The sequence below is a fragment of the Ictidomys tridecemlineatus genome, chromosome 1, assembly GCF_052094955.1.
Source record: "Ictidomys tridecemlineatus isolate mIctTri1 chromosome 1, mIctTri1.hap1, whole genome shotgun sequence".
Classification (NCBI taxonomy): domain Eukaryota; kingdom Metazoa; phylum Chordata; class Mammalia; order Rodentia; family Sciuridae; genus Ictidomys; species Ictidomys tridecemlineatus.
In genome coordinates, this window is record NC_135477.1 from 118315091 (window position 1) to 118336579 (window position 21489).

Sequence of the window (21489 nt, forward strand, 5' to 3'; positions counted from 1 at the left end):
CTCTGCATTTGGAGAAGATAAAGGATTTTTAGGCATGGTGGGGCACTGGGAAGAGGAGGTGACAGGGAGTATGCATACCTACCTGGTGCCCTTGAAATCACATCATTTAGTTAATTATCTAACTTGTGTTTTTACTTGTGTTTATAACTTGCACGGAATGAGGCTGTTTTTTTAAAAGCTAAAGTGCCAGAAAATTAAGTACCACCATTTGAACTAAAGCATATTACTCCAAAGCCCATACTCTTTCCACTGCTCCACTTTATAAACACCTCAATTTATTTATCTTTGGAATCTATTTAAATTTTTTTCAAAACTTCTCTGAAATTGTTTATGAATAATATTCTATATTGTTCTCCAAGGCTGCCATAAACAATAGGGATACAATGTTATCTAGGTCATATCTGTTTTTGTCTGAATTTTTGCATGCCAGTTTTTATAAACTACTTCCAAGTATTTTTGTGGAAAGAGATAAAAGTGTTAGTTAATTAGAATAAAGTTGCCTTTTAATTCAAGTTTTTTTTTTTAAAAAAAAAAAAGGTAGTATTGTGTTGGAAATGAAAGAAGAGTCCCTTCTACTTACAAAAAGACTGGAATTCCTGTGGGCAACATTACTGGGAGAAGAACCAGTGTATGTTGTCCCTTGAGGAAAAGGTCACTGGATGAGAACCTCTAGTTAGAGATAATGGCTCTGAATGAGTAGAGTCTACTTTGAGACATTGGCAAGATGTTACCAAAACTGATAGCAAGCCAAATACTCCAAGTTGATGCTTGTTAAAAATGGCATACTAAGCCCAGTGTTGGGTTTAAGATAAGTCAGTAATTGTGATGGCTATTTAAAGGAAGGGATAAGGGATTGACTGTGCCCTATTTAGCTGTGGACTGCAACAGAGAAATCCTAAGGCAGTGGTTTTTGAAACAAGGGTGCATTTGAATTTTAGTGCTTATGACACAGCCAGGTCACACCCTGGTAATTGGACTGAGTAGGTTTAGAGTGGGCCCCAAGAATTTGTATTTTAACAAGTTCAAACATGCTGCTGGTGCTGCTGGTCCTGAGGACCACACTTTGGGAATTACTGCCCTCAGTTACCACAATGAAGCTCTTTGAGTGATTGCCTTGGGCTCCAGATGAATTCAACAACTGAACTTTTAATCTACCAACAGATTCTCCTTTCTGTAGACCTAAGACTTGAATATTGAGCTGTTCAATCTGTTATAATCCATCTCAACTCCCGATAAGAAACAAACTTACCGACATGAATGAACAAGTAATTTTTACATTATTATGTCTGAAGGATCAGCTAATATTTCCTTTGAAACAATTATTGTAAAAGCCAAAGTATCTTAATTTGAAATGGCAATAAGATTAGAAGAGACTGGAAATGGGAACTTGGAGGTGAGGGAAGATTGGTTTCAGATGAAAGGAAAATGTATCCAATTTATTAATATTTAATGAATGGTCAAATCAGTCTGATAATTGAGGATAAACTTTATAAATTATCAGGGCACTAGAAGTTAATGAGGGAAATAATGAAAGATAAATGCTGTAAAGAGCAAATAGTACATATTTTTCTTGATTATGTATAATATGGATCATGTTACACAAAATTAATTAAGTAAAATGATGAGTCCATTGCTGATGGGAGCCAGTTGCACTATATCTGAATTCATATAATCAGGTGGGGTTTCTTTTCATCTAAGAGAAAGAATGGAGTGCCAGCAATGCAAAAGTAAATTGCCCAGAGCTGAAGAGTAGTCAGATGGGTAAAATTTACCAAACAAAAATAATTTTTCAAAAGTCACTGTGGCTGAAATAGTATAATTTTTTTTCATTTCCACTAACCATATTTCCCTAATACTATGCTGAGTTTAAAATACTACTTTGTAATGTTGGAGCCTATGTGGCTTCTGTATACCCCAGGTTATTTTCCTTCTGTTCTCAATTCTGTGATCTGTAAGTATATTCTGCTTTTTGTTAGGCCATTGATGCTTCTTTTAACCTGTATGTTCTATATGTATAATACTGTTCTTGGTGCTAAATATACTTTCTTTCCTCTGATATTCAGGGTAATTTTTTTTTCTACATTTATGACTGTTCACTTACTCTTAAAGTTATGTTACTTTTTTATTGAAAATGTTCAATGTATAGTAGCAAAAGTGATCACTGAATATAAAACAACACTAGTGAGAAATGGCTATTGAAAGAAATGCCAGACATTACGTGCCCTACTTACACTACCTATTAGGATCCAAAGACTTGTTTGGTCTAGCTTTTTTTTAAAAAAAAAAAAAAAAAAGACTTGGCTAATCAATTTGAAATAAGTTGTCACAAAGAAAATTTCTGGCTGGTGGGAACTGAAAGGTCCCATAGGCTGATTACTACAATTGACATCATGGAGCCTAATAGAAGAGGAAGCAGACTGTAGAAAAAGAGGAAATGGGAACAGATTGGTGGGGGCAGGGAGGCATATAAAGCAAGTAAGAGGCAAGTCAGGAGCCACCACAGTCCCTACAGGTTTTTTGCTTTGTTTTTGTTTTTGTTTTTCTTGGGGGGGGGCGGGGGAAGGGGGAGTCCAGCCCTTTTTTTAAATTTTGAGACAGGGTCTCCCAAGTTGCTTAATGCCTCACTGGTTCTGAGGCTGGCTTTGAACTTGGCGATCCTGCTTCAGCCTTCCAAGTCACTGGGATTACATGCATGCACCACCATGCCTGGCAGTCCCTGCCATTTCTGAGACCTAGTTCTGCTTTCCCCCAAATGGGGGCACTTGTGAATAAAACTCAATTTGTTCCTGGAGTAACCTGAAACTAACAGAAACCCTCATTAGGTGTGTGTCCTTAGTTTTTAAATTTCAAGATAGAAGATAACTTTGTGTTTTTTTGTTTTGTTTACTTTTGGTGGTGATTTTGTTTGGAAGTAAGGATTGAATTCAAGGACCACTGAGCTACATCCTAGGCACCTTTTGCCCTTTTTGTTTTCTTATTGGGGGAGGGGGGGGCAAGAGAGGGTCTCATTAAGTAGTTTAGTGCCTTGTAAAAGTTGCTGAGGCTGGCCTCAAAACTTGCAGTCCTCCTGCCTCAGCTTCCCAAGTCACTGGGATTACAGATATGTGTCACCATGCCCAGAAAGAGGAAGATGTTCTAAAAACATTAGTGAGGAGAGAAATAGTTGCCAAAAAAAAAAGATTAGCATCAGATTCCTACAACACCAAATGGCAAAGAAGAAAAACACCACCGAACAACATGCAGCATTCAGAAGCCCCCGAGTTCAATCCCTGGTACCCTACCCCTGCCAAAAAAAGAAGTAGTATAAATAATTGTGGTTACTCTGACAATGAATCTCAGTGTAAGTGTCCAGATAAACAAAAAATTAAATGCTTAATAATTTTTATGATTTTAAATTCAAGATTATTCCAACACAAATAGGGAAACAAGAGTTAGAAGGTAGGGAAGAGGTAAAAACATGCTAAATAAGTAATGTCAACAGATACTATGTTATTTTTAACTTGGAAGAACATGATTTTAATTTTTTTAATTTAGTGGAAACCCCAATGTTAAAAAAGAAGTTGGGCAGAGCTGGGGATGTGGCTCAAGCGGTAGCGCGCTGGCCTGGCATGCGTGCGGCCCGGGTTCGATCCTCAGCACCACATACCAACAAAGACGTTGTGTCCGCCGAGAACTAAAAAGTAAATATTAAAAATTCTCTCTCCTCTCTCACTCTCTCTTAAAAAAAAAAAAAGAAGTTGGGCTAGGGTTGTGGCTCAGTGGTAGAATGCTTGCCTAGCACATGTGAGGAACTGAGTTCAACCCTCAGAACCCCATAATAATAAAGACGTTGTGTCCATCTACAACGAAAAAAAAAAATAAGTCAGTTTTTCCAGGTTTTAGCTAGTAAATCATTAAAATAACTAAAGATACTTGAATAAGATGCTAAAGAACAAAGGGGAATTGAGGAAGGGTTAATCAAAACAAAGCATAAAGTAGAGGAACAGTACCAAATAAATGTACTGATCACATATAATAAAATAAACACTATCGGGCTAGGGTTGTAGCTCAGCTTGCCTCACACATGTGACGCGCTGGACTCAATCCTCAATACCACATGAAAATAAATAAAAATATTGTGTCCATCTACAACTAAAAAAAAAATGAAATACTGCATTACCGAACGATTTTTAAATGATCCCAGATGAATAAAACCAAACGTATAACCACACTTATACAGGCAAATGCAAAGAAGCCAGTATGGCAGATATATGCCAAAACATAATTCTGAAGAAAAGGCATTAAATACAATGAAGAAAACAAGATAAACATCAGTCATGAAATAATCTTTAAGTGCCAAATAATATATCACCAAATGAAGGGGAAAATTTAGACATACAAAGAGAAAATGAAGATTATCATGGGAACAGTGAGACTGTCAATGTTGGAAACAGGAATTAATCTGTACAAAAGAACAGTTACCTGAAACTGTAGCATCCTCTTGTAAGAATGAATCCTGTTAAAGAAAAGTTCTCAGAAGGTACCTTCCTTTAGCTGAGGATCTTGATTTGGGGATCTATAAAGATAAACCTGGAATTTGGATAGGGGGATTTTAGTAAGTTTGCTTAAGAAAGGCAAGAATTTGAAATTCTTGGGGTGGTCCAGGAATTGGGGGCTGAGGAGAAGAGACGGAGAGAACAAAAGGAAAGAGAAACATAGCAACATTGTTTGAGTCCAAGGTCCCAGCTGGGGTAGCATGGCCAGTGAAGACCCTGGCGGTGCAGTGACTACGATGATTTTAGAAAGAGATGTTTGCTATTTCAGTTGGCACCCTAATTCTTTTGTCCTTCCTAGTATTTATTCACTTGTTTTAAATTTTCAGACTAATCATTAAAATTAACTTCACTATTATTATCAGTAATTAAATCTAAGTATCAGTTTTCAGTATTCATCATTGTTTATATTTCATGTCTTTGATTTTCTTTAATTCTTTACATTAATTTAACTTGGCTGAAATATTTCCTGTTTTTTTTTTCCAGAAAAGCTAAATTAGGGATATGCTTTCTAATTCTACTCTTAGTTTAAAATTGCTTATTTTTTTGCCTTCACACAAAGTATAATTTTGGTCACAATTCTTTTTCCACAGAACTCTTATCTTCTGATGTTTACTACTGCTGAAATGTTTCAACACTGGTCTGGGTTTTTAAATTATATATAAACTTTTGTTTCCTATTTGTATGTTTATATGGTTTTAATATTTTTTTATTTTTGTAGTTGTAAATGGATAAAATGCCTTTGCTCATTTTTTTGTGGTGCTAAGGATCAAACCCAGTGCTTCACATGCTAGGCAAGCACTCTGCCACTGAGCTAAAGCCCCACCCCTGTTTATAGGGTTTTGTTTTTATCTTTGTAAAAAAGAAATTTTACTGTCTTTTTTTTTTACCCACAACCTTGTCTTTTATTATTAAATACTTTTAATCTTAAGCCTTCAACAGATGTTTTATCTCTTATTATGGCTGCTCCTCCATCACTTTTTTTCTCTCACTTTGCAATATCACAAATCAAGCCTCTCTCCTTGAACAGTATTTCAGAAATAGTGTAGAGTTAAATACCAGAGTGGCATAGAAATGGCACTAAATAGGGCTGGGGATGTGGCTCAAGCAGTAACGTGCTCGCCTGGCATGCACAGGGTGCTGGGTTCGATCCTCAGCACCACATAAAATAAAAGTCACGATGTGTGTCCACTGAAAACTGAAAAAAAATTTTAAAAAGAAAAAGAAATGGCACTAAGTAATATTAGCTCCATCATCTGTGTCATTAGTTCCCTTAATGTGTATAAGCCAGAAAAAGTAACCACCAATACTGCCCTTTTGTCCCCAATTACTTAAATGGCTCTAAAAAAACAACTCCATGGTAACCAGGTTACTGCATTAAACTTCAGACAATCTCCTTAATTTCTAGTGTGTGTGTGTGTGTGTGTGTGTGTGTGTGTGTGTGTGTGTGTGTGTGCGCGCGCGCGCAAAGAGAAAAAAACGAGAGCTCTATATATCTATATCACCATATAGATAGATACAGAGATATACAGAGTGGGAGAGAGACTGATGCCCTGAACTCAGCCATTATTACTGCAAATGGGCAAATTATCCAAACTCACTGAGACTCAGCTTTTGGAGAGATTTTTGTTTAGTTGGTTCTTGAGTCTTTTTTTTTTTTTATCTATAAATAAAGTAAATGTCTTACCTGTTTCTTTGAAAAGTTCCATTGTAAATATGGAATAAACAGCCACTGCTAATATAGGAATGAAGGTATGTTTAGTTGAACAGAAATGCTGTGAAGTAATGCTTTGCAATTGAAGAGGTTAAAATATGCTATTCAATAACATATTAAGTAAACCAGACACGTGAAAAACAGCAGGTTCAAAACGATCACTTCCACATTTCTGCCATTTTTTTAAAAAATGAAATTCCCCTGTGAAAGACACTGTCCTTATTCTCGAGGATTCCGTACAGCTTTTGATAATAACTCATCTTTTACGCCTACCCAAATGATTTAGTTGCTTCTTCACACTATTATTTGTATAATGCAGTTTATAAGTAACTGGCCCTGCTTCTTTGGATCTTTATTTTTTTGTTAAATCTACAGTACGACATTAAATTTGCACTACCCGTTTCTCCTTTTAATCCACCTTATGTCACTTTAATTCTAGGAGCCAGCTGAAACTCTTAAGAAGATGGAGGTGGAGTGTTCCTCTCCCTACACATCAACAAAGCATACAAAATCATGATTAATTTTAGTCTATAGGATGTCCTTCAGACGTTTTAAAAGGTGAATAGTAAAGTTTCTAACATATAGTACGTTGAAACGCAACTACCAAAAATTTTGCTAATTCCTTCACTTTAAAAAGTTCAATCTTGGACTGGGAGTATAGCTCAGTTGGTAGAGTGATTGCCTGGCATGCTCAAAGCCCTGGATTCAATACCTAGCACAAAAAAAAAAAAAAAAAAAAAAGGTTCAATCTGCGGGAAGTAGGAGTGGAAACAAAATTAAACATAAAAAACATTTTCTTGCCTGCTCTAACTTGTATTTTCGCTTCATACTACACAGACTCCCATCAGCTTACAGCCTTCACCCACGGGCGAGCGTAAATAGTATCACCCAACTTTGGTGTGAAGCGGGGAACGAGGAAACGTTTAATTAATTAATAAAAAATAAATAATAATCCACGCCCCTAAAGCACTCCAATGGAAGAAAAGTGGGAAGGAATCGTTCTCAGTCTTCTCGCGAGAAGAAAGGTTAACAAGCCACGTCAATCCAGACGTCACGGCTCCGAGCGACAGGTGCTGGAACAAAACGGCGTTGAAAAGCAGCGAACGCAGGGCCACTTTGGTGGGTCGGAGTTCCGCCGGAAGAGCGGGTGGTTTCGTAACTTCCGGCTGATTTTCTGTGGGCGGAGTCTGTGCTGTCTGTGGACATGGCTTGCGCCGCCTCACGGTCCCCGGCGGACCAAGACAGGTGAGTCCTGAGCTGGGGACCAAAAAAAGGGGTGGGGGGCCTTGCTGCGATGCCGCAGATGCTGGGCCGCAATTCCCCACCCCCAGGTCTTGAGAAGGGCTTGGCCCCCTGCGCTCGACGTGAGCCTCAGACTCCACGTCGTCTCTTCCCGGGCCGGGAAGCCTGCAGTACCAAGCTTTTCGCAGGGTCGCTAAATTCCCGAGCCTAGGTATCTCAGTCTTTGTATCAGAAAAAGAGGATTTGAGGTGCTACGAGGTCATGAGTTAGAATAACAAAGTTTTTAATACTCCCTACGCTGTGCTTTCGTGCAGAAAGGTGGACTCCACCCCCTGGAACTTTTGATGGGCAGCTTTGCTTAACGTTAACAGTTACCGTATCGGTTTTTGTTTTCGTTGTTGTTTTTAACCTTCTCTAACAGTAGTGTTCTATTTTTCCATAAGGGAATGAATAGTTTTCTTTTTAAGGGAATTAAGTAAAAGGCAATTTAAAGAAAAACTATTAATTAAGCAATTAATAGTGTAGATGACCCTGCCACGAAGATGGTGACTGGAACACTGATCTCGTTATAACAGCTGTGCTTTTTCTGTGTCAGGTTTATTTGTATCTATCCTGCTTATTTAAATAATAAGAAGACCATCGCGGAGGGAAGGAGGATCCCCATAAGTAAGGTGAGTGGTGACTGATATCTAGGACAGGGAGGTTGTCCTAACAGGCCACAAAGTTTTCATTTACTTCACTGCATTTCTTTAAGGCCTGAGGAGAACAGCAGCCAAGATTAGAGTGCTTTCCTTAATGTTGATGAAACCGGAAAGACACTGTTGCATAGGTTGAAGGGATTTTTGAAACAGTTCTTAATGAACCTGTGTTTGTAAAGAATAAAATGGGGTGGGGGAGTGTCTGTTTTAACCATAATTATGACAGTCTTCACCAAGAATTGAACCCAGGGGTGCTTAACCACTGAGCCACATCCCCAGCCCTCTATTTATTTTTTGAGACAGGTCTCTCTAAGTTGTTTATGGCCTCCCTCAGTTGCTGAGGCTGCAGTCCTCCTGCTTCAGGCTCCCTAGTGGCTGGGATTACAGGCATGTGCCACCCAGCTCTGCAGTTTAAAGAGGTAAATTTACTTTAGTACTTTTTAAAAGGGAAGAATCAGGTCCTGGGGATGTAGCTCAGTGGTAGAGTGCTTGCAACAGGAAAATAGGGGGATTTGGGATAGGAAAACTCAAGTTTTCAGGTGGTCTGTTGGCTTCAGTTTGGAAACTGCCCAATGTAAAATTAAAGACATTCTTACTTGTTTTGTTTTGTTGTTTGTAATGTGGATTGAACCCAGGGGTGCTTTGCCACTAGTAAAAATTATTTTTTAAGAAATTATTTTTAATTTTTGAGGCAGGGTGTTGCTTAGTTGCTAAGGCTGGCCTCAAACTTGGGATCCTCCTGCTTCAACCTCTCCAATCACTGAAATTACAGGCCTGCACCACCATGCCCAGTGTGTCATAGTATATTTTTATTTTTATTTTTATTTTGGGGGTGGGTACTAGGGATTGAACTCAAGGGCACTTGGCCACTGAGTTGCTTAGTGCCTCACTTTTGCTGAGGCTGGCTTTGAACTCGTGATCCCCCTCCTGCCTCAGCCTCCCGAGCTGCTGGGATTACATGCCACTACCAGCCATATTCTACATTTAAAGAGTCATTTACATTGTATAACCTAATGACAAGTTTAAGGCGAATTGGTCTGAAGCAATGAATTAAATATTTTTGTATTATTTAATGTCTCTTATTTTGCTGCTTTTTCAATGTGTACAGTCTACTTTGCTGCCTCAGGTGAAAAGAGATATCAAAGCACTTGTTCTGGAATAATGCCCTGTCAAGCCACTGTGACAGATTCTGTCAGAAGAATGGCTGAATTTTTTTAAACTTTATATATAACATATATAAATTTAATAATTCAAGCAATTTTCACAATGGGAGTACATCTGGGTAACCAGCCCACAAATTTTAAAAATATTATCAGCTATAGGAAAATTTCTTATGTCTTTTCCCAGTCAGTGTCCCCTCCACATATGTTCTCTTATATAAGGATAACACTATCCTGATTTCCAGCACCGTACATTATACTTGCTTGTTCTTGAATTTTATAAAAATAGGATTATTTGCTGTGTACTTTTATGTCTTCTTTTCACTGAACTTTAAGCTTATAAGATTAGTCCACATTTTTGAATGTAGGTTTTTGTTTATTTTTTATGTTTTTTTGCTGGTGATTGAACCCAGTGCCTTGTGTATGCTTAAGTATGTGCTGTCCCCCTGAGCTAACCCTAAACCCTTTGAGTGTAGTTTAATTCCCATTGCTCTGTAGCAGTTTCCCAACAACAACATCATTGACATTTTGAGCCAGATAATTCTTTATATAGTGGTATGTCCTGTGCATTTTATAATGTTTAGCAACATCCCTGGCCTCTGCCAACTAGATGATAAATATCCATCTTTTCTAGTTATCACCAAGCATTGCCAACTGTCTGAAAAGTGGGGAGGAAAGTAAAATTCCCTTGCTGGAAACCACTACCAGCAGAATACTACATTCCTTTGTTCTCTTGATGGATTAATTAGGTTGTTTCTAATTTGGGGGCTATTACAAATAATGCTGTGAGCACTCTTGAGCTTGTGTTTGATGAATATATATTTTTTTATTTCCATTGGGGGGAAAATACACACACACACACACACACACACACACACACATAGGATGAAATTTCAAGGCCATAGGGAAACATAAATTAAACTTTATTAGATACTGCTTCTTAAGTGGTTATATGTGTTCAACCAGTCTATATTCATTAAGCACCTACTATAGTCAAAGTACCAATTTAGATGTTAGAGAAAATACTGGTGAATAAAACAAAGTCATTGCTCTCATTAAATTTATGTTCTGGTTGGAAGAAAGACACACAAGTATGAATCAGTGTAATTCCCAGGAATTTTTAAAATTAAAATGTGAAAACACTGTACCTAGTAAGAAAAGATAGGGTTTAGGTAAATCTTTGTTTTGTTTTGTTGTAGATGGCCAGAGTGCCTTTATTTTATTTGTTTATTTTTATGTGGTGATGCGGATTGAACCCAGTGCCTCATACATGCTAGGCAAGTGCTCTGCCACTGAGCTACAGCCCCAGCCCCTAGGTACATGTTTTGATCATAGTATTTAAAGTGATTCATACAACTGTATAACAGTATTCTCTTAAAGCTAAGCTATTTAATGTTTTTGTTTTTAACTGTTCAGGCTGTTGAAAATCCTACAGCTACAGAGATTCAAGATGTATGCTCAGCAGTTGGACTTAATGTGTTTGTTGAGGTATGATGTGATTCTTCCTTCACTATTTTCTGTACTCATTGATATGATGACTTTCTTAAAAGCCTGTTTTTGTTTTGTTTTATTTACATTAGAAAAATAAAATGTACTCTAGAGAATGGAATCGTGATGTTCAATACAGAGGCAGAGTCCGGGTCCAGCTCAGACAGGAAGATGGCAGCCTCTGTCTTGTACAGTTCCCATCACGTAAGCTTTTTTTTAATGAATAAATAAACTTTAGGAATATGTTTTTCTTCTGTGACACAACAGAGGTTCTAAAACTGACCTTTTGAAAGGTGTAAATGAATTTACATTCTACATATTAATTTAGAGAAAAGACTATTGCTTATGGAAAGAGGTAAACAGTAGTTTTAATTTCTTTTAGGTTAAGAATCTCTGAGAATGTGATGAAACTTACTAATTGTGTGATGAGCATTTTATAAACTTCTAGAAGACTGTCATTGTTCCCAGATTAAAAGTATAAAATTAGCCAGGTGTGGTAGCGCATGCCTATAATCCCAGTAGCTCAGGAGGCTGAGGCAGGAGGAAAATCATGAGTTTAAAGCCAGCCTCAGCAAAAGCGAGGTGCTAAGCAACTCAGTGAGACCCTGTCTCTAAATAAAATGCAAAATAGGGCTGAGGATATGGCTCAGTGGTTGAGTGCCCCTGAGTTCAATCCCTGGTAAACACCCCACCCCCCCGCAAAAAAAAGTATGAAATTAATAAATCAGTGAACGTTAGTTGCTCTTTCAGATCCTAGAGACCTTTGAAGTCTGTTAATAATAATTTCTCTTGTTAATAAATCTAAAGAACAACATTGAGTGAACAAAAAAATGTTCATAGTAAATACCACTTAGGTAAATTTAAAGATAAAATATTGCTATTTATTGAAGATGAATAGGTATATTATTTGTAGAAATGTTTTGGGGGTTTTTTTGTAATTTTTTTTTTAAAGCAGTGGGGTGGGGGTGGGGAGTGGAGAGTTTAGGGAACTATTAGTTCTGAGTATTGGTAAGGTAAGTGTTTATATGTTATTTATTTTTCTGAAATTTTGTTTTTTATTTTAAGAAATGAAGCTATTTAATTTTTTTCATTCAATTTAATTAAATTCTTCTGTTTAATTCAACTAAAAACAATATGACAGGAAATTTGACAATGTGATTGTTTTTAGTCAAATTCAGATTGATTGGTTCTTATATACCAAATTCTATCCGGATTGGTAGGTATTGTTATATATTAAGATTCTGACTCAAATGTGATAGATAATACATTCCAATATATTTTTTTCTTCTCTTTGACATTTTCTTATATTCTCTCAAAAGACCAAAAACAAGCAAAAAGAGCTTTTGATTTCAAAATGGAAGTAAGGGCTGGGGATGTGGCTCAAGCGATAGCGTGCTTGCCTGGAATGTGCGGGGCGCTGGGTTCCATCCTCAGCACCACATAAAAATAAAAAATAAAGATGTTGTGTCTACCGAAAACTAAAAAATAAATATTAAAAAAAGAAAAAAAAATAGAAGTAAAAATTGTGTTTGAAAAAAAGGTTGCTTCTTGTTTCTAATTAGATAATAGTCACTAAAAAAGAGCAAAGCTGAGGAGCTTCATTTATTGGAGTACGGAAAGTAACTGGTTAGGGTGGGCATAGCAGGGGTGCATGTATGTATAGATTGTCTGGGCATATGAATAAGATCTGTTTAGCTTAATGACTTTTTTGTTGTTAAAAGGCTGAGAGACCCTGTGTTTCAGAAGCTTAAGTTATAATGATAGTCTGACTCTTGTTTTTAGTTTGTTGTATTTAGATATATTCTTCATTGATCTTTCAGCCAATTACTAGAACCAAGACCATAATTTTTTTGTTTTTTGTTTTGTTTTGTTGGTTCTGGGGATTGAACCTAGGGGCACTTTACCACTAAGCTACATCTCCAGCCCTTTTAATTTTTTATTTTTATATTGAAACAGGGTCTCACTAAGTTTCTGAGGCTGGTCTCAAACTGGTAATCCTCTTGCCTCAGCCTCTCAGGTTGCTGGGACTACAGATATGCATTATCACACCCAACAAAACAGAATTTTTGTTTCAAACTTAATGTTTTATATTTTCACTTTGTACACGTAAATATTTTTTTCTTGTTCTCAATATTTTCTCCAGCAAAAGCACTAATTTGAGCAAGTTACTGTCTTTATGATCATTTGATTATTTAAAATGTCTTCCTATTTTCTTGATGTGGCAGTTTCTTAGACTTTACAATATTCAAGTTAATGATCTTTTATGTCTTAGATTATACACTAAACCTAACTTCTGGTTCCTAGGTAAATCAGTAATGTTGTATGCAGCAGAAATGATACCTAAGCTAAAAACAAGGACACAAAAAACAGGAGGTGGTGACCCAAGTCTTCAGCAAGGAGAGGGAAGTAAAAAAGGGAAAGGAAAGAAGAAGAAATGATCTGGTATGAGCATCAAGTATGTGATCCTGCTGTGAGAGACATGAATGAAGAAGACTTCTTTGTATCTGAGGGAAACAGCTTTTTGTTTTCATCATTTGACTGAACTGGGAACATTTATACCTCCCATCTTCATCATCAGAGTTGACAATGAAATAAATAAATCAGAAGTTTGCATCTAACATTTGTACAGTATAAAAGACAAGATATTTGTTGCTTTGGAGGTTTTGTTTTGTCTTTCAATTAAGAGGTTTTGTGGATAAAAGAATATTTTTAAATGGCAGTAGACTGTCTCATAAGTTACTTGAAATCCTGTTTGTCCTCTATGTATGTCAGATAAATGCTTAATAAGATTTTAAATACACATTTTGTTCATCTTTTAAGTTAATGAAATAAAATTTTCAAACTGCCTATGACTTTTGCTTATGAAGCAATTAATGCCAGTAAAGGAGGCATTAAGAGAGTAAATAGGTAGTGTAAACTTGGACAATGCAACCCTACAAGAGAAGAAAATGGTAACTTTTCTTATAGGGGGAGATCAATGAACAGTCTGTAAATCATTCTTTTAATACTTTACAGTAATCGTTCAGTTTCTGGGGGTTTTGTTTGTTTTTTCTGTAATATAGAAAGTCCTTATGCTTTAAATTTGCTGATTTTATATTAAGGGCTGGGGTTATAGCTCAATGGTAGAGCACCTGTCTTGCATGTGTGAGGCACTGGGTTTGATCCTCAGCACCACATAAAAATAAGTAAATAAAGATATTGTGTCCATCTACAACTAAAAAGTATTTTTAAAAAATAAATAAAAATTATCTTGAACTGAATTGGAAAAGACCTTTAGAATTTCAGAGTTCTTTCTAAAAGTGGTGATTTTAAGTTATGCGAGTTCCTATTCTTCCTAAGGACTGATTTAGCTCTTCCTTGAATTCTATGAGCTACTTCATATACTCCAGAAAATCCCATTTTCTGTAATTTTTATTACTTGTGATCAAACAATCCTGATTCCAAACAAGCAAGCCCCAAGATTCTAGCTACTCAGAAACCTGAGGTGGGAAGATCACTTGAATCTGGGCTATTATATAAAGAGATTCTGTCTAAAAAACAAGAATATGGGGGCTAGGAGTGTGGCTCAGGGGAAGAGCACTTGCCTAGCACATGCGAGGCCCTGGGTTCGATCCTCAGCTCCACACAAAAATAAATAAAATAAAGATATTGTGTCCAACTACAACTAAAATAAACATTTTTTAAAAAAGAATATTTCCATTTGTTTAATATTTTGCTCCTTAAAAATTTTTTGGTGAAGATAATATAGCAAATTATATAAACATAAGTACTGGAGTTGGGGAAGTATGTGTAAAACATGATTCAGGACTTGACTTTTTGGAAAAGTAGATCTCTTAGGAATATGGTTGGCTGTGAAATAGAAAACAATGAGTAATATAGGCAGGACCTTTTTTTGGCTGGGGGGAGGGAGGCGTAATCACTGAGGTACATCCCCATCCCTCTTTATTACTATATTAAAGTATTTACTTGTAGATGAACACACAATATCTTTATTTTTGTGTGGTGCTGAGGATCAAACCCAGTGCCTCACACATTTGAGGCGAGTGCTTTACCACTGAGCTACAGCCCCAGCCCCCCTTTTTATTATTTTGAGACAATCTCGCTAAAGTTGCTGAGGCTGGCCTCAAACTTGCTATCCTGCCTCAGCCTCTCAGATTGCCAGGATTACAGGCATGTAGCACCACACCCATCTATGACTTTATTGTTTTTTTAATAACATGAAACCCAAAGGAGATTATTCTAGTTGTTGGTTCAGCTCTTAGTGATGCCCTTTGTGTCTTTCTACTTTACTGTCCATGGCATGTTCCTAAGATTATTATATTTATTATAAGAAAGGGCTGACATGGCACCAAACTTATTACGTAAGAGTGCAAGGCAGGAAAAAAAGATTGGTATGCTAGCTACAAAGCAAGCCAGAAACAATGGTCTACACCTGTAATTCCAGCGATGTGGGAGACTGAGGCAGGAGAATAGCAAATTCAAGGCCAGTCTCAGCAAGTTAGCAAGACCCTGTCTCAAAAAATAAAAAGAGCTGGAGATGTAGGTAAGGCTCTCCTGGTTTCAGTCCCCAGTACCATAAATAAATGAAGCCAGGTGCTATGGCACATATTTATAATCCTAGCAACTCGGGAAGATGAGTCAAAAGGATGGCAAGTTCAAGGCCAGCCTCATCAACTTAGCGAGACCCTGTCTCAAAGAAAAAAAAAAAATGGTGGGCTGCAGACATAGCTCAGTGGTGAAGTGCACCTGTAATCAACCCCAGTACCAAATAAATAAAAAGCAAAAAAATTCTTAAAATCCTTCCCAGAAGACTTAAGTCTCAGTAAGAGTTGTGGCACACATCTACCTAGCTTCAAGAGAGGCTGGGAAAGTGAATATGTAAATTTTTCAACACTTATCAGTAGAGGCATCAAAGGAAGAAAGTAGTTAAGAATGGATACTGAGACAACAAACTTGAAAATTTTGTCACAGAAAGATGACTGGAATGTAAACTTGTGGAGCAATAAGGATTGCCAAGGTTTTAAAACTACTGTAGCAATATATTGCTGTTTCTAAAGCAATTGGCACAGAGAGGAATTTTTCTCATTTGCCAATAGTTAATTGAAAAATTGGAATCTTTTTTCCAGTGAGCAAGGCTGAACATTTGTTCAAATGTGAGATGCTATTTATATTTATTTCATGGAACTGTGTTCATATCCTTGGTCCACCCTCTTTTTAAGGATTTTATTATGAAAATTATACAGAATTTGGTAAGCCAGCTAGTTTTCAATTTTAGGTATTGAGTTCCATCTGTGCAGAGAGGGGATTTAGTTTTCCTTTCTTCTCTCTAATCACACATGTGTTTCCCATCTTACCTATATATTTCATAATTTTAATTACTATTCATAGTTTATTATCATACATTTCATTAATAGCAGAGCCATGTGGTACCTTTGCTACTCAAAGGTATGTTAAGGGCTGGGGATGTAGCTCAGTGAGTCATAGAGCACTAGCCTAGCATTCATAAAGCCCTAGGTTTGATCCCCAACACCACCAAAAAAAAAAAGATGGTCATGGGTCCAGCAGGACTGGGCTCCCTTGAGTACTTGCAAAAAATGCAATATCTCTGGGCCAGTCCACAATTCAGATATATGTAGTGGGACTGCAGATGATTCTTAGGCACATTAAAGTTAGAAGAGGGGCTGGAACTGTGGCTCAATGGTAGAGTGCTCACCTAATGTGTGAGGCACTGGGTTCGAGTCTCAGCACCACATAAAAAAATAAACAAAATAAAGGTATTGTGTCCATCTACAACTGAAAAAATTTAAAAAAAAATAAAGTTAGACGAGGTCTGGGGTTGTGGCTCAGTAGTTGAGCACTTGCCTATCACATGGGAGGCCCTACAACCAAAAAATAAATATTAAAAAAAAAATTAGAAGTATGGTAGGTTTGTTTCCTGGACTTTTCTTTTGAACTAGTTATTGTTTTTTTCTTTCATTTGATCAGTTTTTAAAATATTTGTCACTAATTCTATTACAAATTTTCAGTTATAAAAAATGTCTTTTCAAAAAGTTTGTTCGCATCAGTTTATTTCATCTTTGGAAACAAAACTTCAGGACCCTGTGCCTGGCTCTGGTCCCTTCCGACCTAGTGCACAGCTGCACTCAGGTTTCACTCTCAGCCATCTTCTGGAATACGACTCATGTCACTGCTGTTGTGGAGCTCAGTATATCCCATGGATTCTGTTTACATTACTGTGTGTGTTGCTTATCTTCTTGATCTTCCTGAGGTGGAAAAAATGCAAGGGAGATAAATATTCCTAGACCTTGCATGTCTAAAAATGGCATCCTTCTGCCTTTACACTGGCTAGGTATAGGATTACACTTGAAAATCATTTTATTTCAGAAAGTCAAGGGAATTTCTTTATGGTCTTCTGACCTCTGTTGTAGCTAAAGGGAAGTTCAAGCCATTCTAGTTCATGACCTTTTGTGACCCACAAAACTCAGATCTGGGTCTCAGTATTCTAAAATATCGAAACAGTGTGCTTTGGGTTATTTTTTGACCATTATTCTGAGTGAGTTGGCCCTTTGAATTTGGAAACTTGGGCTCTTCAGTTCTGGGAAATCTTGAAAATTTCACTGATGATTTTTCTCTGATATTTGACCTTTTTTGAAACTTATTTGAAACATTAGGCCTGCTGGACTAGTCCTCAAATTTTCTCTTTTTTTCCCCCCTCTTCCCATTTCTTTGCTTTTTTATTTTTAAATATTTTTTTAGTTGTCAATGGACTTTTATTTTATTTATTGATACGTGGTGCTGAGAATCAAACCCAGTGCCTCACACATGCTAGGCAAGTGCTCTGGCACTGAGCCACAACTCCAGCCCCTTTTCTTTGCTTTTAAGTTCTAGAATCTAGATTTTCTCAGCCATCTTTCAACCTTTCTATCAAATTTTTCATTTATCTTTTCAATTTCTCTAAGCTTTTTTGGCATCTGCAAGTTTTCTTTTTTAAGCATTTTATTCTTATGTATGTAATTTCTTATTTCTCAGAGGGTAAAATTTATAGCCTTATCAAATTCCATTTTGTTGTTGTTATTTTTATTTTGATCCCTTTTACATTAAGTGATTTTCCTTGGATTGCTGGGGTAATTTTAAGAGGGAAAGACCATTTGGAAGATTGAAGCAGGAGGATTGCAGGTTTGAGGCCAGCCTGGACAACTTAGTGAGAGCATGTCTCAAAAAGGTCTGGGGATGGAACTCAGTGGTAGAGCACTTGTCTAGAATTTGTGAAGCTCTGGGTTCTATCCCCTGTAAGGGGAGGGGGGTGGAGTGGAGGAAGTGGCCAGAAGAAAAAGGAAGTTCTGAGCACATACACAGGGTTTGCAGTCTATAAGTTTCACTAAAGGGAATATCTTGTTCCTTCGTGGTTGGAAGAATTTCCAATATCAGAATCATAATCAACTTCCTCAAAGAGGAGTCTTAAAATATTCCAGTAAGATAAAGTTCTGCTTGGAGCCTAGTGAATGAAAGTTGGATAGGGAAAGTCAGTCTCAGCTTTTAACCATTGGTTTAATACAATATCCCTCCCTCAGCTCTGCCTGTGTCTCCCGTTTTTATTTTCTCCAGAGGATAAACCTCCATTCTTTTACCTGGAGAGGAAAGAGTAGATTTTCACCAATCCTCCTTATTTTAGTTCCCTCCTACCATTAATATTGCTCCGTGCAGTTATTTTTATTAAGTACATGAAATTTCCATGTTAGTAGAGAATTTTATAGCACACTATTTCAAATGACTTTTTCTACAATTACTCTAATAGATCTTTTGGGGTTTTTTGAGTCATCCCTAACATGTAGCTTTATCATTGACTTTGAAGCTAAACAAATAAAATTCCAAATGGCTAAACTTTTAAATGAATGGAATAAGAAAGAGTCCACAGATAATTAGGAGTGGTGATGTCCATCAAGTCAGAATCTTAAAAAAAAAAAACAAGGGCAGAACAAAAATACAAAGAAGCGTATGCAGCTCAACCCAGCCATAGTCCTAAACCCAAAAGATGCAAGGTAAAGCAACTTTCCTGCAAGCTAAATGAGTCTCCAGTGTTTGCATCTGTTGAGCTTTCGGAGATAGATACCTAAGACCTACCATTATTAATGTTTACCATCTCAGCTGTGGTTGCATTAATTAGGCTTGAAGAGTTTTAACACCCACTTCAAGTGAAAGGTAAAAGACCGCTTACATCTGTGTGGTTATCTGCAAGAGCAATACATTTACAAGAATGTAAAAGCAAAGACTAGCTGTACTAACTAGTGCAGCCTTGTGGAAAGTTCTCCCAGGGTCAAGTAGAACAGTCCTGCTAAAAAGATGAGTGCAACCAGGTGTGACAGCGAATGCCTATAGTCCTAGCGACTCCAGAGGCTGAGGCAGGAGGATTGCAAATTAATGGCTGGGGTTGTAGCTCAGTGGTAAAGTGCCCCTGAGTTAAATCCCTGAAAGAAAAAAAAAAAGAATCCAAACAGTTAACATAAAAAGGGGCAGAAATATTCTTCCCCATTTACTAATGGCCACCCTGCTTAAAAAGGTAGACAGAATTGAAAATGTGTTGTCCCAGCTGTCTGTAGTGTCATATTAGGAATCTCATCAGTGAGTGGATTGGAATAACCCAACTCTTTTCTAATCAGTTCCTGTGTTGAGGCTTCATGGGAAGCAGAGGGCCACACCAGGAACTCCTGCCGTGCTGTGTGGAAGGAGTGGGGTGGGTCTTTGGCCCTCTCGCTCTGATCTACCACAGGCCATCTGTGTGCAGATGGGGACATGTGCGTCCTCCACAGAGATGAGGTGAGGCTGCAGCGTGGTGTGCAGTCAGCTAACTGACCTTCCTGTGCTCTCCTCTGGCCCGGCTGCGCTCCCTTTGAAGTGGCACCCCCTTTCTCCACAGAAGTCTTAACTGGGCTTCTCCAGATATCTTCACCATGGCTGATTTTAGGACTGTCAGCAAAAGAGTTCAATGTAGATAATCTTCCCATTTTTGTGTTTCCCTGTTTTACTTGGCCACTGGCCAAGAAGATACCAGCACTCCAGGTGCTGGGCACTCCCTTACTAGCTTTTCACAAAGTATCCAGTATAGTAGTTTGTAGAAATGTGTAAAAGAGGCCTCTGGCCTTGAGCTGGGCTTCACAGAGATGTCTACATTTCTCAGATAAGAGAAGTTACCAGCTGGGCTCCATGGTAACAGCTGGCAGGGGGAGGAAAGAAAGGGGAGAAGAAGCTCTCCCCTTCTCAGGGGTTGTCCTTGAAGGGTTAACTTGCCCAGAACAGTGAAAGTAAAGCCTTCTTTTGTGTGAACTTCTGTAGACTGTGAACTTCTGAGCCCCTCCCCTTACATGCTGGGTATAAAACTCTGAAACTACCTGAAAGTTCAGAGGATTGACTGATTACAGCAAAAGCTGGGCCTTCTGAACCTGGCTGCAGCCAAATAAAATGGTTTCCTGCTATCTTCGGTGCCTTGCCTCATTTGTCCCTTCAACACCTTCTCTCAACTACCGGCCAGCATACTCGCCTCCTTAACCTGGTACTTGTTAGGAGTAGTTATTTTCTGATATTGAAGGTGACCTTGTATGTCCTGAGACAAGATATGGTAGACAAACTAATGCCTCTCTCCAAACATATTAACATCCTAATCACCAAAACCTGTAAATAGGCTGGTGTACTTGGCAAAAACGGGCTTTGCAAATATGATTTAAATCAAGAATCTTGAAGAGATTATACGGTGGTATTCAGGTGGACCTAATGTTATAAGGGTGCTTATAAGAGGGAGGCAGGATCGTCAGTTAAGAAGCAGCAGTGAAACCGAGTGCATGCCTGTAATTCTAGTGACTCTGGAGGCTGGGGCTGGGGCTGGGGCTGGGGCTGGGGGCAGGCAGGAGGATTGCAATTTCGAAGCCAGTTTCATGAGTTTAGACACTGTTTCAAAAAAATATTTTTTTTAAAGGGGTGTGGAGGGGGACTGGAGATGTAGCTCAGTGGTAGAACTCCCGTGGGTTAACTCTCCAGTACCCCGGCCCCGCAAAAAAAAGCAGCAGTGATGTCAGAAGCAGAAGTCACAGTAACAGGGATTCACGAGCCAAGGAATTCAAGCAACATCTAGGATCTGGAAAAAGGAAATGCATTCTCCTCTGCTGTCTCTGGAAGGAATGCAGTCCAGGCAGCCCACCTGGGACCTCCAGAACTCTAAGGTAACAAATTTGTATTGTCTTAAGCCATTAAATGTGTGGTATTTAGTGGCAGCAATAGGAAACTGATAAACCAGGTGAACTAACTAGCTGGGACGAAGTCTACCTTGGGATTCTTGGCCTTTACAGTGATTTTTCTTTTCTTTTTTTTTTATTATCTTTTTTTTAGTTATTTTTCATTTTTGTGTCTTCAATTTCTTTTATCTGTTTCATAATTTTCATCGTAAGGGTCTTTCACTTCCTTGGTTAAGTTTATTTCTAGGGTTGTTTTGTCTTGATTTTTGATTGTAGCTATTCAGAATGACCTCATATTGCTTTCATGATTTCTTCCCCAGCAAATTGGTGTATAGAAAGCTGCTGGGTTTTTTGTTTTTGCCACAGAGCTTGGTAAAGCCGGTGGCTTTTTTGTTTTTGTTTTTATACAGAGGATTAAACACAGGGGTGCTT

The 21489-nt window shown here is 37.8% G+C and overlaps 1 protein-coding gene and 1 long non-coding RNA gene across 3 annotated transcripts in view; one reads left to right on the top strand and one right to left on the bottom strand.

Annotated features, from left to right (window-relative positions):
• Positions 1-7371, bottom strand: part of LOC144376976 (uncharacterized) — an 80822-nt gene extending 73451 nt beyond the window's left edge. Inside the window, exons 1-3 of one of the 2 annotated variants that reach the window (XR_013437422.1) lie at positions 7048-7371; positions 6220-6267; positions 4462-4569 (exon numbers count right to left, since the gene is read on the bottom strand). This is a non-coding gene — a long non-coding RNA (uncharacterized LOC144376976). Of the gene's footprint in view, positions 1-4461; positions 4570-6219 lie in introns of both variants that reach the window. The other variant, XR_013437423.1, reaches the window with a different exon arrangement.
• On the top strand, positions 7337-13681 carry Srp19 (signal recognition particle 19). Its single transcript, XM_005327233.5, has 5 exons — positions 7337-7491; positions 8084-8159; positions 10763-10834; positions 10927-11038; positions 13139-13681. Exons 1-5 carry the CDS (start codon positions 7451-7453, stop codon positions 13270-13272), a joined length of 435 nt encoding a protein of 144 aa, XP_005327290.1. The 5' UTR covers positions 7337-7450; the 3' UTR covers positions 13273-13681.
• The last annotated feature ends 7808 nt before the right edge of the window (positions 13682-21489 follow it).